At 42.8% G+C, this 24,610-nt stretch overlaps 1 protein-coding gene across 4 annotated transcripts in view; it reads right to left on the bottom strand.

Moving 5' to 3' along the window:
* The window catches only part of PLA2G6 (phospholipase A2 group VI), a 256,996-nt gene that overhangs the window by 126,524 nt on the left and 105,862 nt on the right, over positions 1 to 24,610 (bottom strand). For 2 of the 4 annotated variants that reach the window (XM_063940550.1, XM_063940551.1), the window contains exons 8-11: positions 8,564 to 8,672; positions 8,019 to 8,153; positions 7,000 to 7,090; positions 6,419 to 6,582 (exon numbers count right to left, since the gene is read on the bottom strand). In XM_063940550.1, the coding sequence (XP_063796620.1) occupies positions 6,419 to 6,582; positions 7,000 to 7,090; positions 8,019 to 8,153; positions 8,564 to 8,672 (499 nt within the window). The remainder of the gene's footprint in view (positions 1 to 6,418; positions 6,583 to 6,999; positions 7,091 to 8,018; positions 8,154 to 8,563; positions 8,673 to 24,610) is intronic. The other 2 variants (XM_063940552.1, XM_063940553.1) reach the window with 1 other exon arrangement.

Genomic DNA, 24,610 nt, shown 5'->3' with positions numbered 1-24,610 from the left:
GTGGACAGGGTGATCATCTGATGAATGTGCAAATGTGACCCGGACCACTTGTCCAGAAGGTCCCATTGAAAAGTTCTCGCATGAAACCTGCCGAATGGAATGGGCTCGTAAGTCGCCACCATCTTTCCCAGAACTCGAGTGCAGTGATGCACCGACACCCTTTTTGGCTTCAATAGGTCCCTGATCAAAGACATGAGTTCTTGGGCCTTTTCCATCGGAAGATAAACCCTTTTCTGGTCCGTATCTAGAATCATGCCTAAGAAGGGCAAACGAGTCGTTGGAATCAACAGTGACTTCGGGATATTGAGAATCCAGCCCTGCTGTTGCAACACCCTCAGGGAGAGTGATACGCTGTTCAGCAACTGTTCTCTCGATCTCGCTTTTATGAGGAGATCGTCCAAGTACGGGATAATTGTGACACCCTGCTTGCGCAGGAGCACCATCATTTCCGCCATTACCTTGGTGAAAATCCTCGGGCCGTGGAAAGCCCAAACGGCAACGTCAGAAATTGGTAATGACAATCCTGTACCGCAAACCTTAGGAACGCCTGATGAGGCGGATATATGGGGACATGAAGGTATGCATCCTTTATGTCCAGGGACACCATATAATTCCCCCCTTCCAGGCTGGCGATGACCGCTCTGAGCGACTCCATCTTGAACCTTTTTAAGTATAGGTTTAAGTATTTTAAATTTAAAATGGGCCGGACCGAACCGTCCGGTTTCGGGACTACAAACAGGGTTGAGTAATACCCCATCCCCTGCTGCAGCAGGGGGACCTTGACCACCACTTGTTGAAGACACAATTTTTTAATTGCCTTTAACACTATCTCCCTCTCTGGGGGAGAAGCCGGTAGGGCCGATTTGAAAAACCGGCGAGGAGGCACCTCTTCGAATTCCAGCTTGTACCCCTGGAAAATAATTTCTATTGCCCAGAGATCTACCTGTGAGTGAACCCAGACATGGCTGAAAAGTCGAAGACGTGCCCCCACTGGGGCGTACTCCCTCAGCGGAGCCCCAGCGTCATGCGGTGGATTTTGTAGAGGCCGGGGAGGACTTCTGCTCCTGGGAACTAGCCGTGGCTGGCATCTTTTTCCCCTTGCCCTTACCTCTGGCAAGAAAGGAAGATCCCCGCACTCTCTTGGGTTTATGCGACCGAAAGGACTGCATCTGATAATGTGGCGTTTTCTTAGCCTGTGAGGAAACATAAGGCAAAAAAGTTGATTTACCAGCCGTAGCCGTGGAAACAAGGTCCGTGAGACCTTCCCCAAACAATTCCTCACCCTTGTAAGGTAAAACCTCCATATGCCTCTTCGAGTCGGCATCGCCCGTCCATTGTCGGGTCCATAGGGCCCGTCTAGCCGAAATCGCCATAGCGTTGGCTCTGGAACCCCGTAGGCCAATGTCTCTCTGAGCATCTCTCATATATAGGACAGCGTCTTTAATATGACCCAGGGTCAATAAAATGGTCTCCTTATCCAGCGTATCTATATCAGCAGATAAGTTATCTGTCCACACTGCTACAGCGCTACAAACCCAAGCCGACGCTATCGCCGGTCTGAGTAAGGTACCCGTATGTGTATCTTGAGATGGCAGCGCTACCTTTTTGGATAAGAGTGTCAATGCTTTGTCTACCCTCGGTGAGGATTCCCATCGTATCCTGTCCTTAGTCGGGAAAGGATACGCCATAAGAATCCTTTTGGGAATCTGCAGTTTTTTGTCTGGAGATTCCCAAGCCCTTTCAAATAATTCGTTCAGCTCATGAGATGGCGGAAAAGTTACCTCAGGTTTCTTTTCTTTAAACATGTGGACCCTCGTGTCAGGGACAGAGGGTTCATCCGTGATATGCAACACCTCTTTTATAGCAATAATCATATAATGAATACTTTTAGCCAATTTTGGCTGCAACTTTGCATCATCATAGTCGACACTGGAGTCAGAATCCCTGTCGGTATCAGTGTCGATATCCGTTCAGATGGTCGACCATGTTATGGTCGACAGTCATTAGGTCGACCACTATTGGTCGACATTGACATGGTCGACATGGACACATGGTCGACACATGAAAGGTCGACACATGAAAAGGCCGACATGCGTTTTTTTACTTTTTTTCTTTTGGGGAACTTTTCCATACTTAACGATCCACGTGGACTACAATTGGAACGGTAATCTGTGCCGAGCAAAGCGGTAGTGGAGCGAAGGCACCATGCCCGAAGCATGGCGAGCGAAGCGAGCCATGCGAGGGGACGCGGTGCACTAATTGGGGTTCCCGGTCACTTTACGCAAAAAACGACACCCAAAAAAGTAAAAAAACTCATGTCGACCTTTTCATGTGTCGACCTTTCATGTGTCGACCATGTTTCCATGTCGACCAATAGTGGTCGACCTAATGACTGTCGACCATAACATGGTCGACCATTCATACCGGAACCATCAGTGTCTACTATTTGGGATAGTGGGCGCTTTTGAGACCTAGAAGGTCCCTGTGACATAGTGAAAGGCAGGGCTAAACTTGTACAGTCCCTGGACTCCGCTTTGTCCAACCTTTTATGCAATAAATTCACATTTGCATTTAACACATTCCACATATCCAACCAGTCAGGTGTCGGCGTTGCCGACGGAGACACCACACTCATTTGCTCCACCTCCTCCTTAGAAGAGCCTTCCGCTTCAGACATGCCGACACACGTGTACCGACACACCACACACTCAGGGAATTCTCTGTCTGGAGACAGTTCCCCCACAAGGCCCTTTGGAGAGACAGGGAGAGAGTATGCCAGCACACACCCAGCGCCAATGACCCAGGGAAAAAAATTACCCAGATAGTGCTTTTTACAATTATATATATAACACTGCGCCAAATTATGTGCCCCCCCCCCCCTTCTTTCAAACCCTCTGTCACCGTGTTTAGCAGGGGTGAGTCCGGGGAGCCAGCTTCTCAGCGTGTGCTGTGGAGAAAATGGCGCTGGTGAGTGCTGAGGATCAAGCCCCGCCCCCTCAGCGGCGGGCTTCGGTCCCGCTTGATTGCTTTGAAAAACTGGCGGGGGCTCCCATATATACCGAGCAAAGCCCATATATATATCCTAATATGCCAGAGAAGAGGTTTAATTGCTGCCCAGGGCGCCCCCCCCTGCGCCCTGCACCCTTACAGTGCCTGCCGTGTGTGTGTTGTGTGGGAGCAATGGCGCGCAGCGTTACCGCTGCGCGGTACCTCAGTGAAGATCCGAAGTCTTCTGCCGCCTTTGAAGTCTTCTTTCTTCATATACTCACTCGGCTTCTATCTTCCGGCTCTGTGAGGAGGCCGGCGGCGCGGCTCCGGGACGAACTGCAAGGAGAGACCTGCGTTCCGACTCCCTCTGGAGCTAATGGTGTCCAGTAGCCTAAGAAGCAGAGCCTAGCATTTAAGTAGGTCTGCTTCTCTCCCCTCAGTCCCACGATGCAGGGAGCCTGTTGCCAGCAGGCTCCCTGAAAATAAAAAATCTAACAAAATACTTTCTTTCAGAGAAACTCAGGAGAGCTCCCTGTAATGCACCCAGTCTCCTCTGGGCACAGTATCAAACTGAGGTCTGGAGGAGAGGCATAGAGGGAGGAGCCAGTGCACACCCATACATAAAGTTCTTTTTAGTGCCCATGTCTCCTGCAGAGCCCGTCTATCCCCATGGTCCTTACGGAGTCCCCAGCATCCTCTAGGACGTAAGAGAAATGATATGTGGCATGCCTATATTCTGTGTGTGACTGTGGCTGTATCTGCATACGAAATGCTACGTTACAGTGCTTTCCTAGAAAACACTGTAACGTAGCATTTCATATGTAGATATAGCTGCAGACACATAGTGAATATAGGCATACTACATATAATTTTAATCAGAAGAGTCTGCTTGTGTGTCCTATTCGCTTAAGACACCCGGCGCTAACAGAGTTGCATGCGACCTGTCAGCCAGAGCCGGCCCTAACCAATATGATGCCCTAGGCAAGATTTTGGCTGGTGCCCCCTAGCACCGCCACTAGTTCTGCAGGAGATGCCTGGCATGTGTCAGCTGGTAGCTCTGCTAACGTCGGGCGCCTTTGTTTATGAAAATGCATCTTATTTGCATTACTATGTGGCTAGGGTGCACAAGCAGCTTCTGCTGATTAAAATGATTTGCAGCATGCCTATATTCTGAGTTCGACTGCGGCTGTATCTGCATACGAAATGCTACATTACAGTGATTTCCAGGAATACACTGCAACGTAGCATTTCGTATGCAGATACAGCCGGAGTCACACACAGAATATAGGCATGCTGCATATCATTTTTATCAGCAGAAGCTGCTGGTGCCCCTAAGCATACCAAATGCCCTAGGCATTTGCCTAGTTTGCCTATGCCTAAGGCCGGCTCTGCTGTCAGCACACTCACGCCAGACATCTCCCGCTAAGTGGCGTATCGAGGCAAGATGAGGACACATCTGTACATCCTTTTTTTTTTTTACATTATCTTATTAAGTTTTAACAAGGGGATGGTCACTCCGCAATGTGGTGCTACCCAGGGTACTTTTTGGCATCTGTTGTGGGACTGCAGTGTTTTGCAGATATTCTGGACGGGGGGGTCAGGTCAATTCTGGAGGACACGGGTGTTCCTTTAATATTACTAACTCCGAAATTATGTGTTCTTGGAGCGTATGTTTCTTGCTCTCTCTCCAAGTGGGAGGGTCTGTATGTTCATAATATATGTGTGCATTAACAAAAGTGTGTATTGCTAGGGGGTGGATGGCGCAAAATGGTCCCACATTATCTGCTTTTAGAGCACTTGTTAATGATACCATTTTTAAGGAACGCTATGTTTATATGCAAAATAATGCCAGCTCTATGTTTGAGAGGATATGGTCTTTTTGGCTTGAATCTATTTACTCAGCACCAGATATTCCTTCATAACTTATTTCTTAATATTTATGGGTTGCTGCAAATTTTTTGAGTGATGATATGATCAGGTCAGAACGTATATTTCTGGTTTTACTGCTTATACTTTATAAAGTATTGTTATTGGGGTTTATGTCAGAGAGTTGGGATCTTCGGATCAATTTAGGTTAATTGCACGTTTAAAATTAAAAAATTGTACTGATGGGAGTATAAAAATACACGTACTCTTTCCTTTTCTTGAATTGATTCTTTTATTACATTACAGATCGATTGTTTATTTGACTTATTCTATTTTTACTGATTACTCAGGTATCCGACTGTATGTATACTGATCTTCCTTTCTGTGATATTATTTATATTATGAGTGTATGTATTACTCTTTCATCAATAAAAAAAATGACCCTATTAAAAAAAAAAAAACGTTATAACAAAAATTGATATGTCCCTAATACAAATAATGGTAAATGCAACATTCTCTTGTTAAGTTTTTGACAAAATTTGATATGTCCCATTCAGGACAGTGGACTGGACCTAATACAAATAATGGTAAATGCAACCATTGCTTTTATTAATAACAATGTCCAGACACTTGCTCCTCCTGACATACTCCTGATGTATGTATGTATGTATATATATATATATATATATATATATATAAAATATAATATATATATATATATATATATATATATATACATATATATATATATATATATATACACACTAACAATGGAGAGCTAGGGGAATTGACAGTTGCATCGGGCCAGGCATATGCATGTAAAGATGCTTTTTCATTCCACCATCTTTTCCAGGTAATTGGTGAGAATGCATGAGGATGCATGAGACTCTGCATGTGCATGTTTTGCTTTTGTCTATAAGCATCCAGTTTCTATATACATATAGTGATAAATCACTGAAGCAAAAAGAACACAAGAAATACCCTAAATGACTTTAAAGGAAGTAACCTATGCTTATAGAGAAAGTATAAATCCTGGGGAGCCATTAAAAATGACACACAACACCAAGCCAATTCAATACCAAATGAAGATATTCCCAACAAAATACAGTATATCAAATGTCTTTTACACATCAAGCCTATGACGACTATAATAGTCACACTTAATGACAGAGAGGGCTTGTCTTCTGTTATCAGCCTTCTTGATATGTGGCCAGCTTGATAACATGAAATCATACTGGCCAACTTTTTTTTTTTGTAAATATATTTTTGTCTACATTAAGAAACAAGCAACTCTTATGGAACGGCTTTGACAATCTCATTCACCTCTAGTTATCCTCAACTATCAACAGAGACTGCCATTAAAAATATATGGCAGAAGCAACTATAGGATGTATGAAAATGTAATCTCTATCTGTTCCTGTTGGAATGCTCAACCCTCCATTTGTGAGCTTTCTAAATCCTATGTTCTTCCCAAAAGTCCATAAGAAAAGTAATCCGCTCCAATGTTCGGATTACCCAATATTAAAAACACAGAAAGAGAGAAAGCAAATCAGTTTTAACTTACCATGCACTATTGCTAGTGCCAAGATACCTCCTGTGCTGGTTCCAGAGACCCAATCAAAGAGCTCCCTTATAGGACGGCCTGCTGTTTGTTCTAGGGCAATAAGCAACTGAATAAGGACCAGTCCACGGATTCCACCTCCATCCAAACACAGAAGACGGTCTCGTCTACAGGTATGGGGGATAGTCAGTCAGCAATATATTATAGGTGTTTCCTTATTTAGAGGAAGATTTATACTATCAATTACATTTCTTAAGTGTATTTAAAAGTACAAGACTTTATACTTCTATTAATGTCTTAAGAGTATTCTGAATTCATAATACATGTGATACTAAAAAGATGTATAGATACCTGTAAATTACATCTAAGTAAGACGTCTTTTTTGTCTCAAGATTCATTAGACACACTTGTGTAATTAGATCAATACAAATATCTCCTACAGTAGGTAGCACATTATAAACTATGCCCTGTTTAAAAGGGCTCAAGCCTTGTGCATTTTAATGGTGTTTTCTATTTACAACCATGTGACTTAAAAACGGTTATCCCTCTGTGCCATGAAACATCCCTGTGTATGTGTCACTCACACTCTTAGGCCATCTCCTGCGAAGTCCACACTGTCATGCGACACCAGCATACTGCTCAGACCAGTGGAAACATAGATCAAGTCCTGGAAGCCTGAATGAGAATTACAGGGAATGTTTTTTAGAATTCCAGAGGTAGAAAATCAATCTCAAGTAAAGAAAAAGTGAAACGGATGGAGAAAAAGAACCAACCACCATTAGATAGTAGGTGAAATAGTGCTCACATGTCCATTCACACTGCTAACAACTATTTTAGGCCTCTCTGAAGCCCAATTTGGATATAATTTTACTTCAGGAACACAGGTCTTCTAAAGCAAGGCAATGCAAACCTCTGAGTTCAGGACCCAAGGCTCTTGAACTAGTCCATAGGAAATATACTTCTTTCAATTATCATTTTATACATGATCTGGCCTGTAAGCAAAAGCCTACACAAGGCCTAACTCAAAGAGCATCTACTATAATGGCACATTCAATACGTTAATTCTACATTACTGCTTGCATCTGTCCATCCATGTCCAAAGTGATGATGGAAGTCATTAACATTCACTTCACGTGTACACACCCAGGTATGGGGCATACAGCGCTGCCTGTACAGATCAAATAAACAGGCAGATCTATGTACAATCAGCTCATGAGAAGAAGGAACATGTGCACACAAATAAAATGCTTTCCACATCACAGGTTGAAGAACAGAGAAGAAACACCTGGAGGAAAAAACTGAAAAAAAGGACAGCAAAGGATTACATAGGTAAGTCTGCAAAGAGAAAAGGTATAGGCAGAGAAAACGCTGGTCAGGGGTGTCATCAGCACTCTTGGGAGCTCAGAACCAAATAAGTAATCATGACATGGAAACGTTAATAAACGAAGCAAGAGGTTTGTGCTATGTTTTCAACATTAACGATTATTAGGTATAATGAAGTGGTAATATTATTAATTTAGGCCAACAAATAGATCCTGAGTTTCCAGCAATGAGATGAGTGGAGAGCAACATATCTGTGTTTGCAGGAGGCAAGGCAGGTTACCTATGCCGCTAGTTTTGTCCATGGGAGGCACAGTGCTGGGGAAGGAGGCAGCTGGTGGAAGCTGGGTATCAGGGGGAAAACAGCGCTCTGCTCCTACGTTACAAAGCATGCTGAGTAGCACCTTGCGATTGGATCCTTTAAAAGGAGGATGGGAAGAGACAAAAATCATGTGTTTGTTGATGCAATTGGTCCACCTGTATGTGAAAAGAGCTTAGAAAATAGTCTGTTGTAGCGTTGATGCTCTGTGTGGAGAACTAGAGATATCCTCGGTACAGATGTGTGTGCAAAGGAAGAACTGTGAACAATAATGGACACAGTGTGTTCCACAAATCATAAGGGATTACAACTGAATGATTTGTATAAAGAGAAAAAAAAAATGGAGATTATTATACTCAGTGTAGCCCTTGGTATCAAGAAAAAGAAATCTGCTGACGTTCTCTGATGCCACAAGAGTAATTACTTACAGATAGGTCAATGAGCTTCATTCCACCCATTTTACCTTACTGATAAGCCCCCCAAATCTCAAGCTTATTTAGGTTTACCACCTTTGCTGGTCCTGGCTGCCATGAGTCCTGGTGTCTCCCCAAAGTCATTGGGCTGTTCCACATTGGCCCCAAACACCATAAGGGCTTTGATAAGTTCCAGGTGATCCTTCTGTGGAATAAACAATAATCCAAATTAAAATTCTTAGAAATAAAGAGACCATGTGAAAAAAATAACTAAATATATATATGTAATATTTTTCATTAGCAATTTTTCTTTTTTAATATACTATAGAAAACTTCATACTGGCATGAAGAGTTATGTAGAAAGAAAGCCTTATATGGCTATATTTTTAAATGCAGTTATTTTAGCATCTTAAGTAAAATGAAAGGACGCATCCTTGTATATTGACATTTTTTTTCCTTTGTAATTAAAATTTCACTGACCCATACAGTTAATTGTTAATGTACCTATCAGTATCTCTCTAATGCGTATCTATCTAATGCCTACTGCTAAATTATATATAGTTACAAAAACAAACTAATAGCTTTGGCAACTGTAAAACAGCTGACTGTTTCCCCTATTCAGGTATTGTAAGAGGGTAGGTGATCCAATCAATTAAACAAGGTACGGACTTGTATTTTCAAAATATACTTGAGCAAAAAAATAAGCACAACACAGGAATAGTGGCACCCAGTGGCCAAATGTGCATGACAATGATAGAAGACTTCATTTTATCCACAAAACATTTTCCAGACATTTATTTTTTCTAAATAATGTTTATGCCTATCTAAAAAAAAATGCACTAAGGATTTAGAATTAACTATTCTTGCTAATAATATTTTTGTTTATTGATAATGCGCCACCAAAACACCCAACGCTGTACAAGGAGAGAATGTTTGTCATTCATATCAGCCCCTGCCCTATTTATATTATACATTCCCTAACACCATTCTAGGGGACATTTATATCAAAAGGCTCAATTTATCCCCCCCACTTGTATAATTCAACATACTGTATCTGAACTGCACGCTTTAGCTGGCTAGATTAGGCCACAACAAAAACCTTGCACATCTCTATGGCATCCTGCCCCAGCTTATCTGATTCAATCTGTAGTTAAAAGGCAAAAGATTCTGTATTATAAAAAGTCAATCTGCTTAATATGTGTAGTTATGGTAGACTTACCGTCAATAACTCTATTTCTCCGAAGTCCACAGTATCCACAGGATAACATTGGGATATGAGGTAGCGTCAGTGGAATGGCACCAACCGATCAAAACCTTTCGGCCTCCCAGAATGCAACGGGCCAGTCTCCTATATCCCCGCCTCCTGGCTCAGGCAATTCAGTTATTTTCCAAAGCTCAAGGCAGGAGCATCATAGAGAGCCCTGATCAGGCGAGAAGAATATACATACACACTTCCGTACAAGTAGGAAGAGGTTAGCAAGTATAAGGATCCTCAAATCAGGTGCGTCAGGGTGGGATCCCTGTGGATACTGTGGAGTTAGGAGAAATAGAGTTATCGATGGTAAGTCTACCATAACTACATATTTCTCCTGCAGGGTCCACAGTTTAACCACATAATAACATTAGGATGTCCCAAAGCAATATTAGTGGAGGCGACGCTTCTGACTGGACAGGAGAATCCTTTCGCCCGAATGCAGCGTCCTGAGAGGCAAAGGTATCAAAGGCATAATGTCTAATGAATGTGTTAATGGAAGACCATGTGGCTGCCTTGCATATCTGTTCAGCTGAGGCACCACGTTGTGCTGCCCATGAAGGACCTACCTTATGAGTAGAGTGAGCAGAGACATTAGCAGTAATAGGGAGATCAGCATGAGAATATGCTTCTGAAATAGTCATCTGAAGCCACCTTGCCAGTGTCTGCTTGCCAGCAGGCCCTCCTTTGAAATCCGTAGAGAACGAAGAGAGTATCTGTCTTTCTGATAGCACTGGTACGATTCACGTAGATCCTTAAAGCACGGACTACGTCCAATGATGCATCTCCCACAGAAAGGTCAGGCCCTCGGAAGGCCGGAACTACAATTTCTTCGCTAAGGTGGAACTTGGAGACCACCTTAGGAAGATATCCAGATGTGGTTCTGAGAACTGCTCTATCTGGATGAAAAATCAGAAAAGGAGGGCGACATAATAACGCCCCTAAATCTGACACTCTTCTAGCTGAAGCAATAGCCAGTAGAATGAGAACCTTAGCTATCAACCATTTAAGATCCACTTGACTCAGTGGTTCAAATGGGGCAACTTGAAGCGCCTTTAGGACTAAATTTAGATCCCAAGGAGCTGTAGGAGGAACAAAAAGAGGTTGGATGTGAAGCATTCCTTGGAAAAAAGTGCGAACATCCTGTAGGTTAGCAATTTAATTTTGAAACCATACAGTCAATGCTGATACCTGATGTCGAAGTCGAAAATATTACACACACACCACATGCAAACACAAAACAGAGTGGCCTCTGTGCGTGTGCGTGGTTGCCATGCGTAGGCATACACGCACGCTACGTACACTGGCTCACGAGCCTTGCGGATTGGCGCATGGTAAGAGTATATATGGTAGCATACGCATTCGCACAGAAAAGCCACAAAGACGATATTCAATATTGTATTCATATAGTGCATAATTTACACATAGGGGGTCATTCCGAGTTGTTCGCTCGCTAGCAGTTTTTAGCAGCCGTCCAAACGCTAAGCTGCCGCCCTCTGGGAGTGCATCTTAGCTTAGCAGAAGTGCGAACGAAAGGATCGCAGAGCGGCTACAAAAAATATTGTGCAGTTTCTGAATAGCTCCAGACCTACTCAGCGCTTGCGATCACTTCAGACCATTCAGTTCCGGATTTGACGTCACAAACACGCCCTGCGTTCTCCCAGCCACGCCTGAGTTTTTCCAGGCACGCTTGCGTTGTTTTGAACACTCCCTGAAAACGGTCAGTTGACACCCAGAAACGCCCACTTCATGTCAATCACTCTGCGGCAGCCAGTGCGACTGAAATGCATCGCTAGACCTGGTGTAAAACTACATCGGCCGTTGTGAAAGTATATCGTGCGTGCGCATTGTGCCGCATACGCAGAAGTGCCTTTTTTTGCATCCTCGCTGCGCAGCGAACATTTTCAGCTAGCGATCAACTCGGAATGACCCCCATAGTCTCCACACACTTTTCCAGCAAGTTACATATACTCAAAAGGTAGAACAATAGAGTTATTCAGCTTTACAGGATGTGAGGGGACAGAGCAAGGTTAGGACTTAGTGTTTGGTATCCAGATGTGCAGTATTTCGTGATATACATTCCGGTCGCTATTTGCAGTTGATCGCATGTTTCTGCGTGTAGATATACGCAGATATATAATATTAGCAAACTGTTATGATACTGTACTCAGGATATTCGGCGGGAACCCAGTGGTGAACACCTGCAAGCACACCTGGACCAAGGATCGTCCATTGATTCAAACCAACCTACAGTATGACTCCTCATGTACTGTAAATTACCTGCCCCTTGACCTATGGAAGAAGAGCTTACATTTCCCATAGTATTGTATTTGGACTCATTGGAGTAAATTTACTAATATGGGAGTTCTATTTAAGATGGAATGTTGCCAATAGCAACCAATCAGATATCAGGTATTATTTTCTAGAAGGTGCTAGATAAATGAGAAGTAGAATCTGATTGGTTGCCATGGGCAACATCCCATCTTAAATAGAACTCCCATCTTAGTAAATTTACCCCACTGTATAAAAGATAGTTCTCCTGATCCAGGCTTCAATCCTTATTTCTGTGAGGTCATCTTGCCAAAACTGACTGAGACCTGGATCCGGGAGTGCTCGCGAACAAACGTATGTACTATTGGTTGTAGCTCTTCTCTGTAACTTTGTTGTATCTTTATCTGTATCTTTTGAGTAAATACTGTTGATGCGTTGGACCACAACATAACATTTAACTACTAGTGTGGCATTCCATTCTTGTTTAGGGATAAGGTGTATTCAGTCACACGCGTCGCTGCATTGTGCGCACAGCGTGTCAGCGTGTATACGCAACGTGCATACATATTTTAACGGTTATTTGATTATGTTTAGACGGCCGCAGCGGCTAGAACTCTAGTGTAACAAGGTACTGCTTTTTCTTGTAAGTAAATCGAACTTTACACTGAACTCTCAAGGAAGCCACCCGTAAAACCTTTATCCATCCCTGCCTGAAGGAATGCTAGGACTCCGGAAACTCTGAAAGACCTAGGTTCAAACTTCCTAGCACTGCACTACTGAATATAAGCATGCCATATTTGGTAATAAATGCGAGCAGAAGATGGTTTCCTTGCTCTAAGCATTGTTTGAAATACCTGTTGTGAAAATCCTTTTGCTTTCAGGATGGAAGTCTCAAGAGCCACGCCGTCAAAGACATCCGATCCAGGTGCTTGTAATAACAAGGACCCTGCGACAGTAGATCTGGACGTTGAGGGAGTAGAAACGGAGTATCCACTGACAGCCTCTGCAGATCTGTGTACCAATGTCTTCTTTCCCTGTGTGACTTTTCGCATCACCCTGGGCAACAGGGTGATTGGTGGAAACACAGACCAGACGAAAGTCCCATCTCACTGACAGAGCATCCACAAAGGTCGCTTTGGGATCCTTTGTCCTTGACCCGCATGCATGAACTTTGTTGTTCTGACGTGAAGCCATGAGGTCTTTCTCCGGCAGCCCCTACTTGTTTACCAGAATCTGGAAAACCTCTCTGTGTAAAGCCCATTCGTTTGCATGAATGGCGCGTCGAATAAGAAAATCTGCTTCCCAGTTTAGGACTCCCGGAACAAACACTGCGGATAAGGCTGGATGATGAGGTTTTGCCTACCTTAACATGCGGCTTACCTCCTTCATTGCCTTTTGGCTTTAAATTTCTGTTTAGGAGAAAAAGAAGAGGGGATTCTGTATTGTCGACGCACAGAAAAATTTATTAATTCTAAAAAATAGCCTTTATTAGATATGTATTAAAATATGAATATGATTAATTCATTCCCAACTACAGTGAAACATAGAATTAAAATCACAGACAAACAGGTAAGTGAATCTAAACAAAAGATTGAAAATGTGTAAATAAAGATTTTAAAAAGCGTGTCCACGTGTGTTTGCAAGTATGTCTTAGTATTCGGGGGTTACTATATTGGTACAGACACCATCAATGTTTCTACATCCATCCAATGTTATTCGGCCACTGTCAACATCAACAGTGTCGGTACATACATATAATGTCGACCACTATTTGAATCCAAGATGTCTGTGTCTATTGTTTTGAATTCCAAACACTTTGGGATCGTATATAAGGTGAAACTTCAAGTTCCTCACTTTTGTTATTTATGGTGACTATAGGTCATCTGTGGATATACTCACAGATCTGATCCTCTTAGAATCTATTTCTGATATATTGAGAGCCTCTCACATTGGCTGTCAATATTATTGGGGTATCTATGCATGAAAACATACAGCTTCAGAGAGTATATTATTCCCTGCTTATATAAAGAACAACTGTCTTATACAGTGATGTTATTTGTATATATGGTGTCCACCTGTGTTACACAGATTTCAAAGATACTGCTTGTGTTAGGGGTGTTGCAGCCCCAATTGTACTAGTTAGAGAACAACTGTCTTATACAGTGATGTTATTTGTATATATGATGTCCACCCGTGTTACACAGATTTCAAGGATACTGCTTGTGTTAGGGGTATTGCAGCCCCAATTGTACTTCCAAAGCAGACCGTTTATCAATACGGTTTATTCCTTATACATCAAATATTAGCCATGGTGTCCAACTATATTACACATATTTCACAGATACTGCTTATATTAGGGGTATTGCAGCCCCAATTATACTTCCAAAACAGACCGTTTATCAGTACGGTTTATTCCTTATGCTTCAGATATTAGCCATACCATTTAGCTGATGATGTTATTATACTGTATAATAGTTTTAGTTTTTAAATTTTAAACAAGCTGATTCTCATGCATAGTACTCTCAATTAACAATAAGGGATAGGTCTTATTTACTTATATAAGTAAAGGGGTGATCAGAAATTATCAAAAATTATCAGAGAATATAGTGACCCATATATATATTCATTAGATCCACATTTATTAAACTCAGAATGATGTGTGTTTTGTTACAGATATTTAATGGTGTTTATCATTGGATAGAGTTTTGGATTTACACTGTGCCCCAAATTCTAAGGTGTCTATCGTTGTTGGTAGTTATAGCATCACAATATATTTAATATATATTAATGAAATTTGTGAGCTATTCATGCACTGCTTTTAGCAGTAGTCACTTCAGACTGTTGAGTCTGTCTATTAGTGTGACAGAATTTTGCTACAATGTATGCACTTAAAGTATCTTATTCAGAGCATGCAGCTGCTATGCTCCTGAATGTTGCCAATTGTTGCAGTGTGATACTATTGTAACATAGGCTACTTTATCAGTACTTGCTTCAAATGGCTGTTAAAATCTGTACTATTGCAGCTACACTATTGTTCATATAGATTATAGTAGTGTAAACGCTTGGTATTCACAATGCTTTTACAGCTACATACATTCTATCCTATAGGCTCTGACTGTCTTTAATCGTGGCAGTCTATGTAAGCAGGTCTGGATATGACATGCAGGTATGAGCATGTGTCACTGTACTTAATACAGATAGCTGCAATCTATTGTGCCTGATTTTCTTTATTCATTAAACTGCCAGCTGACGTCTCATGTCAATTTATATAATTGCATCATAGCTTTCTGACTGTCTTTAATCGTGGCAGTCTATGTAAGCAAGTCTGGATGTGACATACATATATAACTGTGTTTGATACAGATGGCTACAGTCTATTGAGCCTATTTTTTCTTATCAATAAACTACCAGCTAACGTCTCTAATCAATTAGTATAGTTGCATCATAGCTTCAAACACTAAAAACGCGTGTCCACGCGTTTTTAGTGTTTGAAGCTATGATGCAACTATACTAATTGATTAGAGACGTTAGCTGGTAGTTTATTGATAAGAAAAAATAGGCTCAATAGACTGTAGCCATCTGTATCAAACACAGTTATATATGTATGTCACATCCAGACTTGCTTACATAGACTGCCACGATTAAAGACAGTCAGAAAGCTATGATGCAATTATATAAATTGACATGAGACGTCAGCTGGCAGTTTAATGAATAAAGAAAATCAGGCACAATAGATTGCAGCTATCTGTATTAAGTACAGTGACACATGCTCATACCTGCATGTCATATCCAGACCTGCTTACATAGACTGCCACGATTAAAGACAGTCAGAGCCTATAGGATAGAATGTATGTAGCTGTAAAAGCATTGTGAATACCAAGCGTTTACACTACTATAATCTATATGAACAATAGTGTAGCTGCAATAGTACAGATTTTAACAGCCATTTGAAGCAAGTACTGATAAAGTAGCCTATGTTACAATAGTATCACACTGCAACAATTGGCAACATTCAGGAGCATAGCAGCTGCATGCTCTGAATAAGATACTTTAAGTGCATACATTGTAGCAAAATTCTGTCACACTAATAGACAGACTCAACAGTCTGAAGTGACTACTGCTAAAAGCAGTGCATGAATAGCTCACAAATTTCATTAATATATATTAAATATATTGTGATGCTATAACTACCAACAACGATAGACACCTTAGAATTTGGGGCACAGTGTAAATCCAAAACTCTATCCAATGATAAACACCATTAAATATCTGTAACAAAACACACATCATTCTGAGTTTAATAAATGTGGATCTAATGAATATATATATGGGTCACTATATTCTCTGATAATTTTTGATAATTTCTGATCACCCCTTTACTTATATAAGTAAATAAGACCTATCCCTTATTGTTAATTGAGAGTACTATGCATGAGAATCAGCTTGTTTAAAATTTAAAAACTAAAACTATTATACAGTATAATAACATCATCAGCTAAATGGTATGGCTAATATCTGAAGCATAAGGAATAAACCGTACTGATAAACGGTCTGTTTTGGAAGTATAATTGGGGCTGCAATACCCCTAATATAAGCAGTATCTGTGAAATATGTGTAATATAGTTGGACACCATGGCTAATATTTGATGTATAAGGAATAAACCGTATTGATAAATGGTCTGCTTTGGAAGTACAATTGGGGCTGCAATACCCCTAACACAAGCAGTATCCTTGAAATCTGTGTAACACGGGTGGACATCATATATACAAATAACATCACTGTATAAGACAGTTGTTCTCTAACTAGTACAATTGGGGCTGCAACACCCCTAACACAAGCAGTATCTTTGAAATCTGTGTAACACAGGTGGACACCATATATACAAATAACATCACTGTATAAGACAGTTGTTCTTTATATAAGCAGGGAATAATATACTCTCTGAAGCTGTATGTTTTCATGCATAGATACCCCAATAATATTGACAGCCAATGTGAGAGGCTCTCAATATATCAGAAATAGATTCTAAGAGGATCAGATCTGTGAGTATATCCACAGATGACCTATAGTCACCATAAATAACAAAAGTGAGGAACTTGAAGTTTCACCTTATATACGATCCCAAAGTGTTTGGAATTCAAAACAATAGACACAGACATCTTAGATTCAAATAGTGGTCGACATTATATGTATGTACCGACACTGTTGATGTTGACAGTGGCCGAATAACATTGGATGGATGTAGAAACATTGATGGTGTCTGTACCAATATAGTAACCCCCGAATACTAAGACATACTTGCAAACACACGTGGACACGCTTTTTAAAATCTTTATTTACACATTTTCAATCTTTTGTTTAGATTCACTTACCTGTTTGTCTGTGATTTTAATTCTATGTTTCACTGTAGTTGGGAATGAATTAATCATATTCATATTTTAATACATATCTAATAAAGGCTATTTTTTAGAATTAATAAATTTTTCTGTGCGTCGACAATACAGAATCCCCTCTTCTTTTTCTCCTAAACAGTCTTGATAAACTGTAGTTGACTGCACCCCCTAATTTCAATTCATATTGTGTATAATATAAAATAGGGGTTATACAAGTGAGTGTATGGTGATGAATCATATACATTCACTCAAGATCATTATAACACTGATTGTTTGAGTGTGCGGATATCCAGTTCTGTGGCTTTAAATTTCTCCCTGATGACTGAGGTACACTACTGCCGTTGCATTGTCCGAGTGAATCTGCACAGGCTTTCCTTGAAGTATGTCCTTTGCGTGAGTGAGTGCCATATATATGGCCAGAAGTTCCAATATATTTATTGGCAGGCAACTTTCTTCCTTGTTGAACTGCCCCTGGAAGCAACACTTTTCTGACACTGCTCCCCAGCCCTGAAGACTGGCATCCGTTGTCAGAATCTCCCACACTGAGATCCAAAAAGATCGCCCTTTGTCCAGATGGGATCTCTGTAACCACCAAGCTAATAACCTCCGTACTTCCAGATGGAGGACCATAGTCTGAGTTTTTATCGTCTGATGTAGACCATTCCATCTGGTTAGAATCAGACATTGAAGAGGCCTCGAGTGGAATTGAGCATATTCCACCATGTCGAACGTTGATACCATAGATCCCATCACTTGCATTGCTGCATGAATGGATACTCTTCGACCATGTAGTAGCTCCTGAATCCTTGTCTGTACTGAGGATATTTTGTTCAGAGGTAGAAAAACTCTCTCAAGCCTGGAATCCAATACAGTCCTCAGGTGCGTCATGCGTTGTGATGGAACCAGGGATGACTTTGCCCAATTTATGAGCCAGCTGTGGCTTTGTAAACAGGCTAATGTCAATTGCAGATGGCCCTGGAGAGATTCCTGGGAATGAGCCAGGATTAATAGGTCGTCCAGATATGGGAAAATTGTTATCCACTGATAACAGAGATAAGCCACCATCACCACCATAATTTTAGTGAATACTCTTGGAGCTGTAGCCAGTCCAAATGGTAGGACCCGAAACTGAAAATCTTGCCGGAGGATAGCGAACCTGAGATAGCACTGATGGGACGGTGCTACAGGTACATGCAGGTAAGCATCCTGGATATCTAGGGATACCTTAAATTCCCCGGCTCCATGGCCAAGATAATGGAACGTAAAGTTTTCATATGAGAACAAGGCACCCAAATGCATCTGTTCAGAGCTTTTGAGATTGAGAATGGACTGGTACGATCCATTCGGTTTCTGTACTAGAAACAGGTTGGAATAGAAACCTTGTCCCTGCTGAGCAGGAGGGACCGGTACTATCACCCCTGATTGTAGCAACTTCTGAACTGCCTCCTGTTAAGCCCAAACTTTTGTTTCCATGGGTTGGTACAAAAAAAATCTTTGCGGAGGGTGTTTCTTGAAGGCAAACACATACCCGTGAGATACAGCTTCTTGTACCCAGGCATCTGTGGTGGACTGCTGCCAGGTCTGTGCAAATAGAAGTCGCCCTCCCACCCTGGGGTCCCCCAGGTGGAGGCTCGTGCCATCAGGCTGATGGCTTATCTTCTGGTTTGGAAGCAGGCCTTTTGGTGGTCTGCTGCCAGGTCTGTGTAAATAGAAGAAGTCTGTCTGTAAAGTTCTGGCTGTGACTGGTGATTCCAAGCTGGGTTGCGGTATGGAGACGGACTCTCTTGAGCGGAGGTGACTTGCAGAGTTAAAGTTCTTAGCAGCCCCTGAGGTGACAACTGTGGCCGGGACCTCTGAACCGAGTTCCAATTGGGAAGCGGTCTCGTTGAATAAAGTTCCTTCGCATATAGGACGTGAAACTTGAGGATGTGGATAATGAAGAAAGAGAAGAGCGTCACGGGTATGTTGATATGAAGACAGGATCCCCGGAACACTGCGGACACCGGCGTTCCATGATCTGGATCGCCCCCTCACAGGATGGAGTGGTGACGGAGACGACCATGGCGGAGGCGAATCGGCAGTTGGACTTACACAGTGCCAGTATTGGTCAGGAAGCGTAAGAGCTTAGGCAGAATGAGACGTTGGAAACGAAGCTGTAAATTACAACAGGAACCAGGAGTGAAAGCACACTCTAGAAATTGGAAGCACAGAGCACTAGCATGCAGACGTTGCACTGGCGTTAGACTGCCTCAGAATGCTCCAAGAAATACCAAGTGTCCTCCTGTGATTGGTGTAGCTGAAATTACCTGTCTCTGGCTTCTGATTGGTTCCTTGAGTCATGTTGTATTTCCAAGATGGCGGCGCCCTGTACCCGGCGCCGCTGGGACTCAGCCACACTGAGGTTTGTAATAGCTCACTCCCCCCTCCTGCCACCAGGCCTCCAGCCGCACACACATGCTGCCCACTCCCACTAGCCGTTCTCCGCCCACCACAGCGCTACCGCGGGAGTGCCCGCAGCGCCGAACAGGTAAACGCCAGCTTCCGGCAGCGCCGCTACCGCTGCCCGTGACATTACCCCCCCCCCCCCTTTTTGGGTGGCCTCTGGACACTTCCTCAGCTTCTTAGGATTCCAAACATGAAATTTTCAAATTAGGGCAGGAGCATGAACATCAGTTGCATCAACCCAAGTCCATTCCTCAGGCCCATAACCCTTCCAGTCCAACAAGTACTGTAGATGACCATAACGTCTTTGAGAGTTAAAAATTTGTTTTACTTCAAATTCGACTCCTCTGTCAGCGAGGTCCTTGGGAGAACACGGAAGGTTCTTCTGAAAACGGTTAAGTATTAAGGGTTTAGGAACTCTCAAATATGGAGGAAGTTGGCGTCTGAAGGTAACTAGGTTAATGATCTTTTTCTATTGGAAATGGTCCAATAAATCGAGGAGCGAGCTTCATAGAAGGAACCCGAAGTCTCAGATTCCGAGTGGACAGCCACACTAAGTCTCCAACTCTGAAACTGGGAGCTGCTCGCCTCTTCCTGTCAGCCCACAATTTATACCGGCTAGAGGATTTGCGAAGAGCAGCATGAACTTGTTTCCATTTACTCGCAAATTGCTGGACAGAAGATTCCACTGCTGGAAGATCTTGTGTGGGTAGACTTAGAAATTCTGGAACTCGGGGATGAACTCCATAGACAATGAAGAACGGAGTGGTTTTGGAAGAGGAATCATAAGAGTTATTATGAGCAAACTCCGCTCAGGGTAGAAGCTCTGCCCAATTATCCTGAGATGAGGATAGATGAAGACATAAAAAGATTTCCAGATCTTGAATTACTCTTTCCGTCTGACCGTTGGTCTGAGGATGGTATGCCATGGAGAATTTCAGTTTGACTTGGAATACTGCACAGAGGGATCTCCAGAACTTGGCCATGAATTGAACTCCCCGATCAGATATGATTTCAGAAGTTAGTCCATGTAATTTAAAAATAGTGGAAATGATGAGTTGAGACCGTTCTGGTGCCGTGTGAACAAAATTAGCAATTTTTGAAAAATGAGCAACGATCACCCAGATGGAGGTGAACCCATGAGAATTAGGTAAGTCTGTAATGAAGTCCATGGATAAATGGGACCAGGGTCGATGGGGAACGGAAAGAGGCTGTAATGGACCGAGAGGAGCTTGACAAGGAATTTTATGCTGTGAACACCTGATGCAAGAAGACACAAAATATGATACGTCGGATCTCATGGAGGGCCACCAATATGATAGCTGTATGAATTCTAGAGTTTTATAGATTTCCACATGTCCGGAGAAATGGGATGCATGTGCCCAACTCAGAAGTTTCTTCCGAAGTTGAAGAGAAACAAAGGTCTTTCCTGTAGGGGGTTGAACTGTAGTTGTGGCAAAAGACTGTAGGATTTAAGAATGGACTCGGAGGTTGGACTTCTGGATTCCCTTTAGAATTGAGAGATCGGTAAAATGCGTCAGCTTTTTTATTATGCAAACCAGGATGGCATGACCATATGAAATTGAAGAGGGAAAAGAAGAGAGCCCAACGAGCTACAGTAGCCTGGGGTTAAGACAATCAAGATTCTTCAAAAAAACTAAATTCTTGTGGTCCGTATATATGGTGATGGGATGAGATGCACCTTCTAAAAGATAATGCCACTCCTCCAGAGAAGTTTTACAGCCAACAGTTCCTGTTCTCAGATGGTGTAGTTTTTTTCGGCAGGCAAGAATTTCCTCGAGAAGTACCCATAGGGATATAGGGAGTTGTCTGGAGCTCTTTGAGAGAGAACTGCCTCTACAGCTTCAGAAGAGGCATCTACTTCCAGAAGAAATGGCTTGTTAGTATCCAGCTGGTGAAGGACTGGAACTGTGATAAAAGACTGTTTAAGGCGTTGAAAAGCGGAAACAGCTTCCGGAGACCAGCGAGATGGGTTAGCATCTTTGTGAGTCAGAGCTACAATGGGGGCAACTATGGCTGATTTTTTTTTAATGAATTTGCGATAATAGTTGGAAAAACCTAAAAGTCCTTGGATGGCACGTAGAGTGGTGGGCTGGACCCAGTTGAGAATGGCTTGTACTTTTTCAGGATCCATTTGCAGACCCGAGGTGGAAATTATGTGACTGAGGAACGGAATGAAAGTTGCCTCGAACACACATTCTTCCAATTTGCAAAAGAGATGATACTCCCGAAATCTTCGAAGAACTTCACAGACCAACTGCCAGTTGGTTTGAACATCTGAAGAAAAGATTAAAATATCGTCCAGATAAACTACCACAGAGTTGTAAAGCATGTCTCGGAAGATCTCATTAACAAAGTTTTGGAATATGGCAGGGGCATTGCTGAGACCGAACGACATCACTGAATATTCGTAGTGCTCATCTCTGGTATTAAAGGCAGTCTTCCATTCATCTCCAGCTCGAATTCTGATCAGGTTGTAGGCATCTCTTAGATCCAACTTGATGAAGAGTGACGATTCTTTGACCCTATAAAAAAGTTCTGTGATCAGCGGCAAGGGGTAACTTTTTTTATGGCGATTTCATTTAAGCCCCTGTAGTCGATGTAGGGACACAGACCCCCATCTTTGTCTTTTACAATAAAAAAAAAACAGCACCGGCAGGAGATTTGGAGGGACGAACGAATCCTTTTCTTAAGTTTTCTTGGATATATTCATACATCGACCGGGTCTCAGGGGCTCAAAAAAGGGTATATACGTCCACGGGGTGGCATCTTTCCCGGTATTGGCTCAATGGGACAGTCCCAAGGCCTGTGGTGTGGTAGGATATCGGCACTCTGTTTACTAAAGAGATCTTTGAATCCTGAATACTGAGGAGGAATCAAAACTGTAGGATTACAACTGGTACTCCGAACTGGCCTATTCTTGGACAGACAAGACGAGAAGCAAGACTCTCCCCAAGAAAGGATTTGCATAGTGACCCAATCGACTCTGGGGTTGTGTTTCCGGAGCCACGGAATACCAAGAACAATTCCATGTGAGGCCTACGCAATCACCAGGAATTCTACCTGTTCAATGTGGAGCACCCAAATCCAGAGGTTCAGGCAAAGGGTTTCAAGAACAACAGTTCCGCTGGAAATCCGGATACCATCTACTGGCGTAAGAATTATAGCTTGAGCCAAGGAACAAGTTGGAATTCGGTGTTTTGGACGAGTTCTGCTGAGATAAAGTTTACTGCGGCTCCAGAATCTAAAAGAGAGGAAACAGAAATGATTCCTTGTGAACACTCCAGGGTAACCAGAAGTTCAAATTCTGAATTTTTTGGAGAATGATTAACTACTCCCAGCCTGGCTTCTCCTGGACCGGTTAGAGTTTCACGGTCTTCGGGAACAGGAGGTGACAAGATGACTGGAATCCTTGCAGTACATGCAGAGGTTCTCGCGGAATCTGTAGTTGTAGGCAAAGGTGATGGAGAATGCGACAACCGTGACCTAAATCGTTCACTCCGACCCTTCTCGGCCTGACGTTCCCGGAATCTCAGGTTGCCTTTATTGCATAACGAAATTAGGTCACCCAACTTGGTGGGTAGCCAGATCGTCCATAAGGGGTTCAGATAGACCATTGCAGAACGCTGAAATGAAAGCCTTCTCATTCCACCCAAGCTCAGAGGTCAAAGTCTGGAACTGTACCACGTATTGACCCACGGTTCTGTTCCCTTGGCGGAGACGCATGATTTCTGAGGACGCAGAAGAAACCCTCCCGAGTTCATCAAAGATATTGCGAAATGAAGAAATAAACCGGGTATGATCACTCAATATCAATATAGAGGAGAAACCCAGTCCAGGGTAGCACCAGTGAGCAAAGAGATGATAGGCTACCTTTGTCTTGGAGGTAGGACAATGGTCTGGCTGAAGCGTGAAATGAACATCACACTGGTTTAAGAAACCTTGACACTGTTTGGGATTTCCGTCATATTTATTGGGAGTGGGCAGCCGCAAAAGTGTTATAGACGGAGCAACGGGGGGAGTCACGACTTGACTGACGGAAGAACTGGGCTGAACTGAAGGACACACTCTATCCAAAGAAGATTGAAACGAGTCCTGGCACAAAGACATTTCTTGGAGGCACTGAGTTAGTTGTTGCTGGCTGGCTTCCAACACTTCCAGATGGGCTGCGATGGTTTGGAGGAGATTCATGCTCAAAGCCTGCACACCAGCTGGATCCATTGGGCCAGTGCAAACTGTCAGTAAAGTTCTAGCTGTGACTGGTGATTCCAAGCTGGGTTGCGGTATGGAGGCGGACTCTCCTGAGCGGAGGTGTCCCTGTGCTGACAACTGTGGCCAGGACCTCTGAACTGAGATCCAATTGGGAAGCGGTCTTTCCGGGATGGAAGCGGGCTGGTTGAATAAAGTTCCTTTGCATATAGGACGTGAAACTTGAGGATGTGGATAATGAAGAAAGAGAAGAATGTCGCGGGTACTGATGATATGAAGACGGAATCCCCGGAAGACTGTGGACACCAGTGTTCCAAGCTGGATCATCCCCTCGCAAGCTGGAGCGGTGACGGAGACGACCGTGGCGGAGGCGAATCGGCATTTGAACTTACACAGTGTCGGTATTGGTCAGGTAGCGGGAGAGCTTAGGCAGAATGAGATGATGGAAGCGAAGCTGTAAATTACAACAGGAACCAGGAGCGAAAGCACACTCTGGAAACTGGGAGCACAGAGCACTAGCATGCAGACAAGGCTGCGTCAGACGTTGCACTGGT

The sequence above is a fragment of the Pseudophryne corroboree genome, chromosome 9 (assembly GCF_028390025.1).
Source record: "Pseudophryne corroboree isolate aPseCor3 chromosome 9, aPseCor3.hap2, whole genome shotgun sequence".
NCBI lineage: Eukaryota > Metazoa > Chordata > Amphibia > Anura > Myobatrachidae > Pseudophryne > Pseudophryne corroboree.
This window is presented reverse-complemented; position numbering and strand designations above follow the sequence as displayed.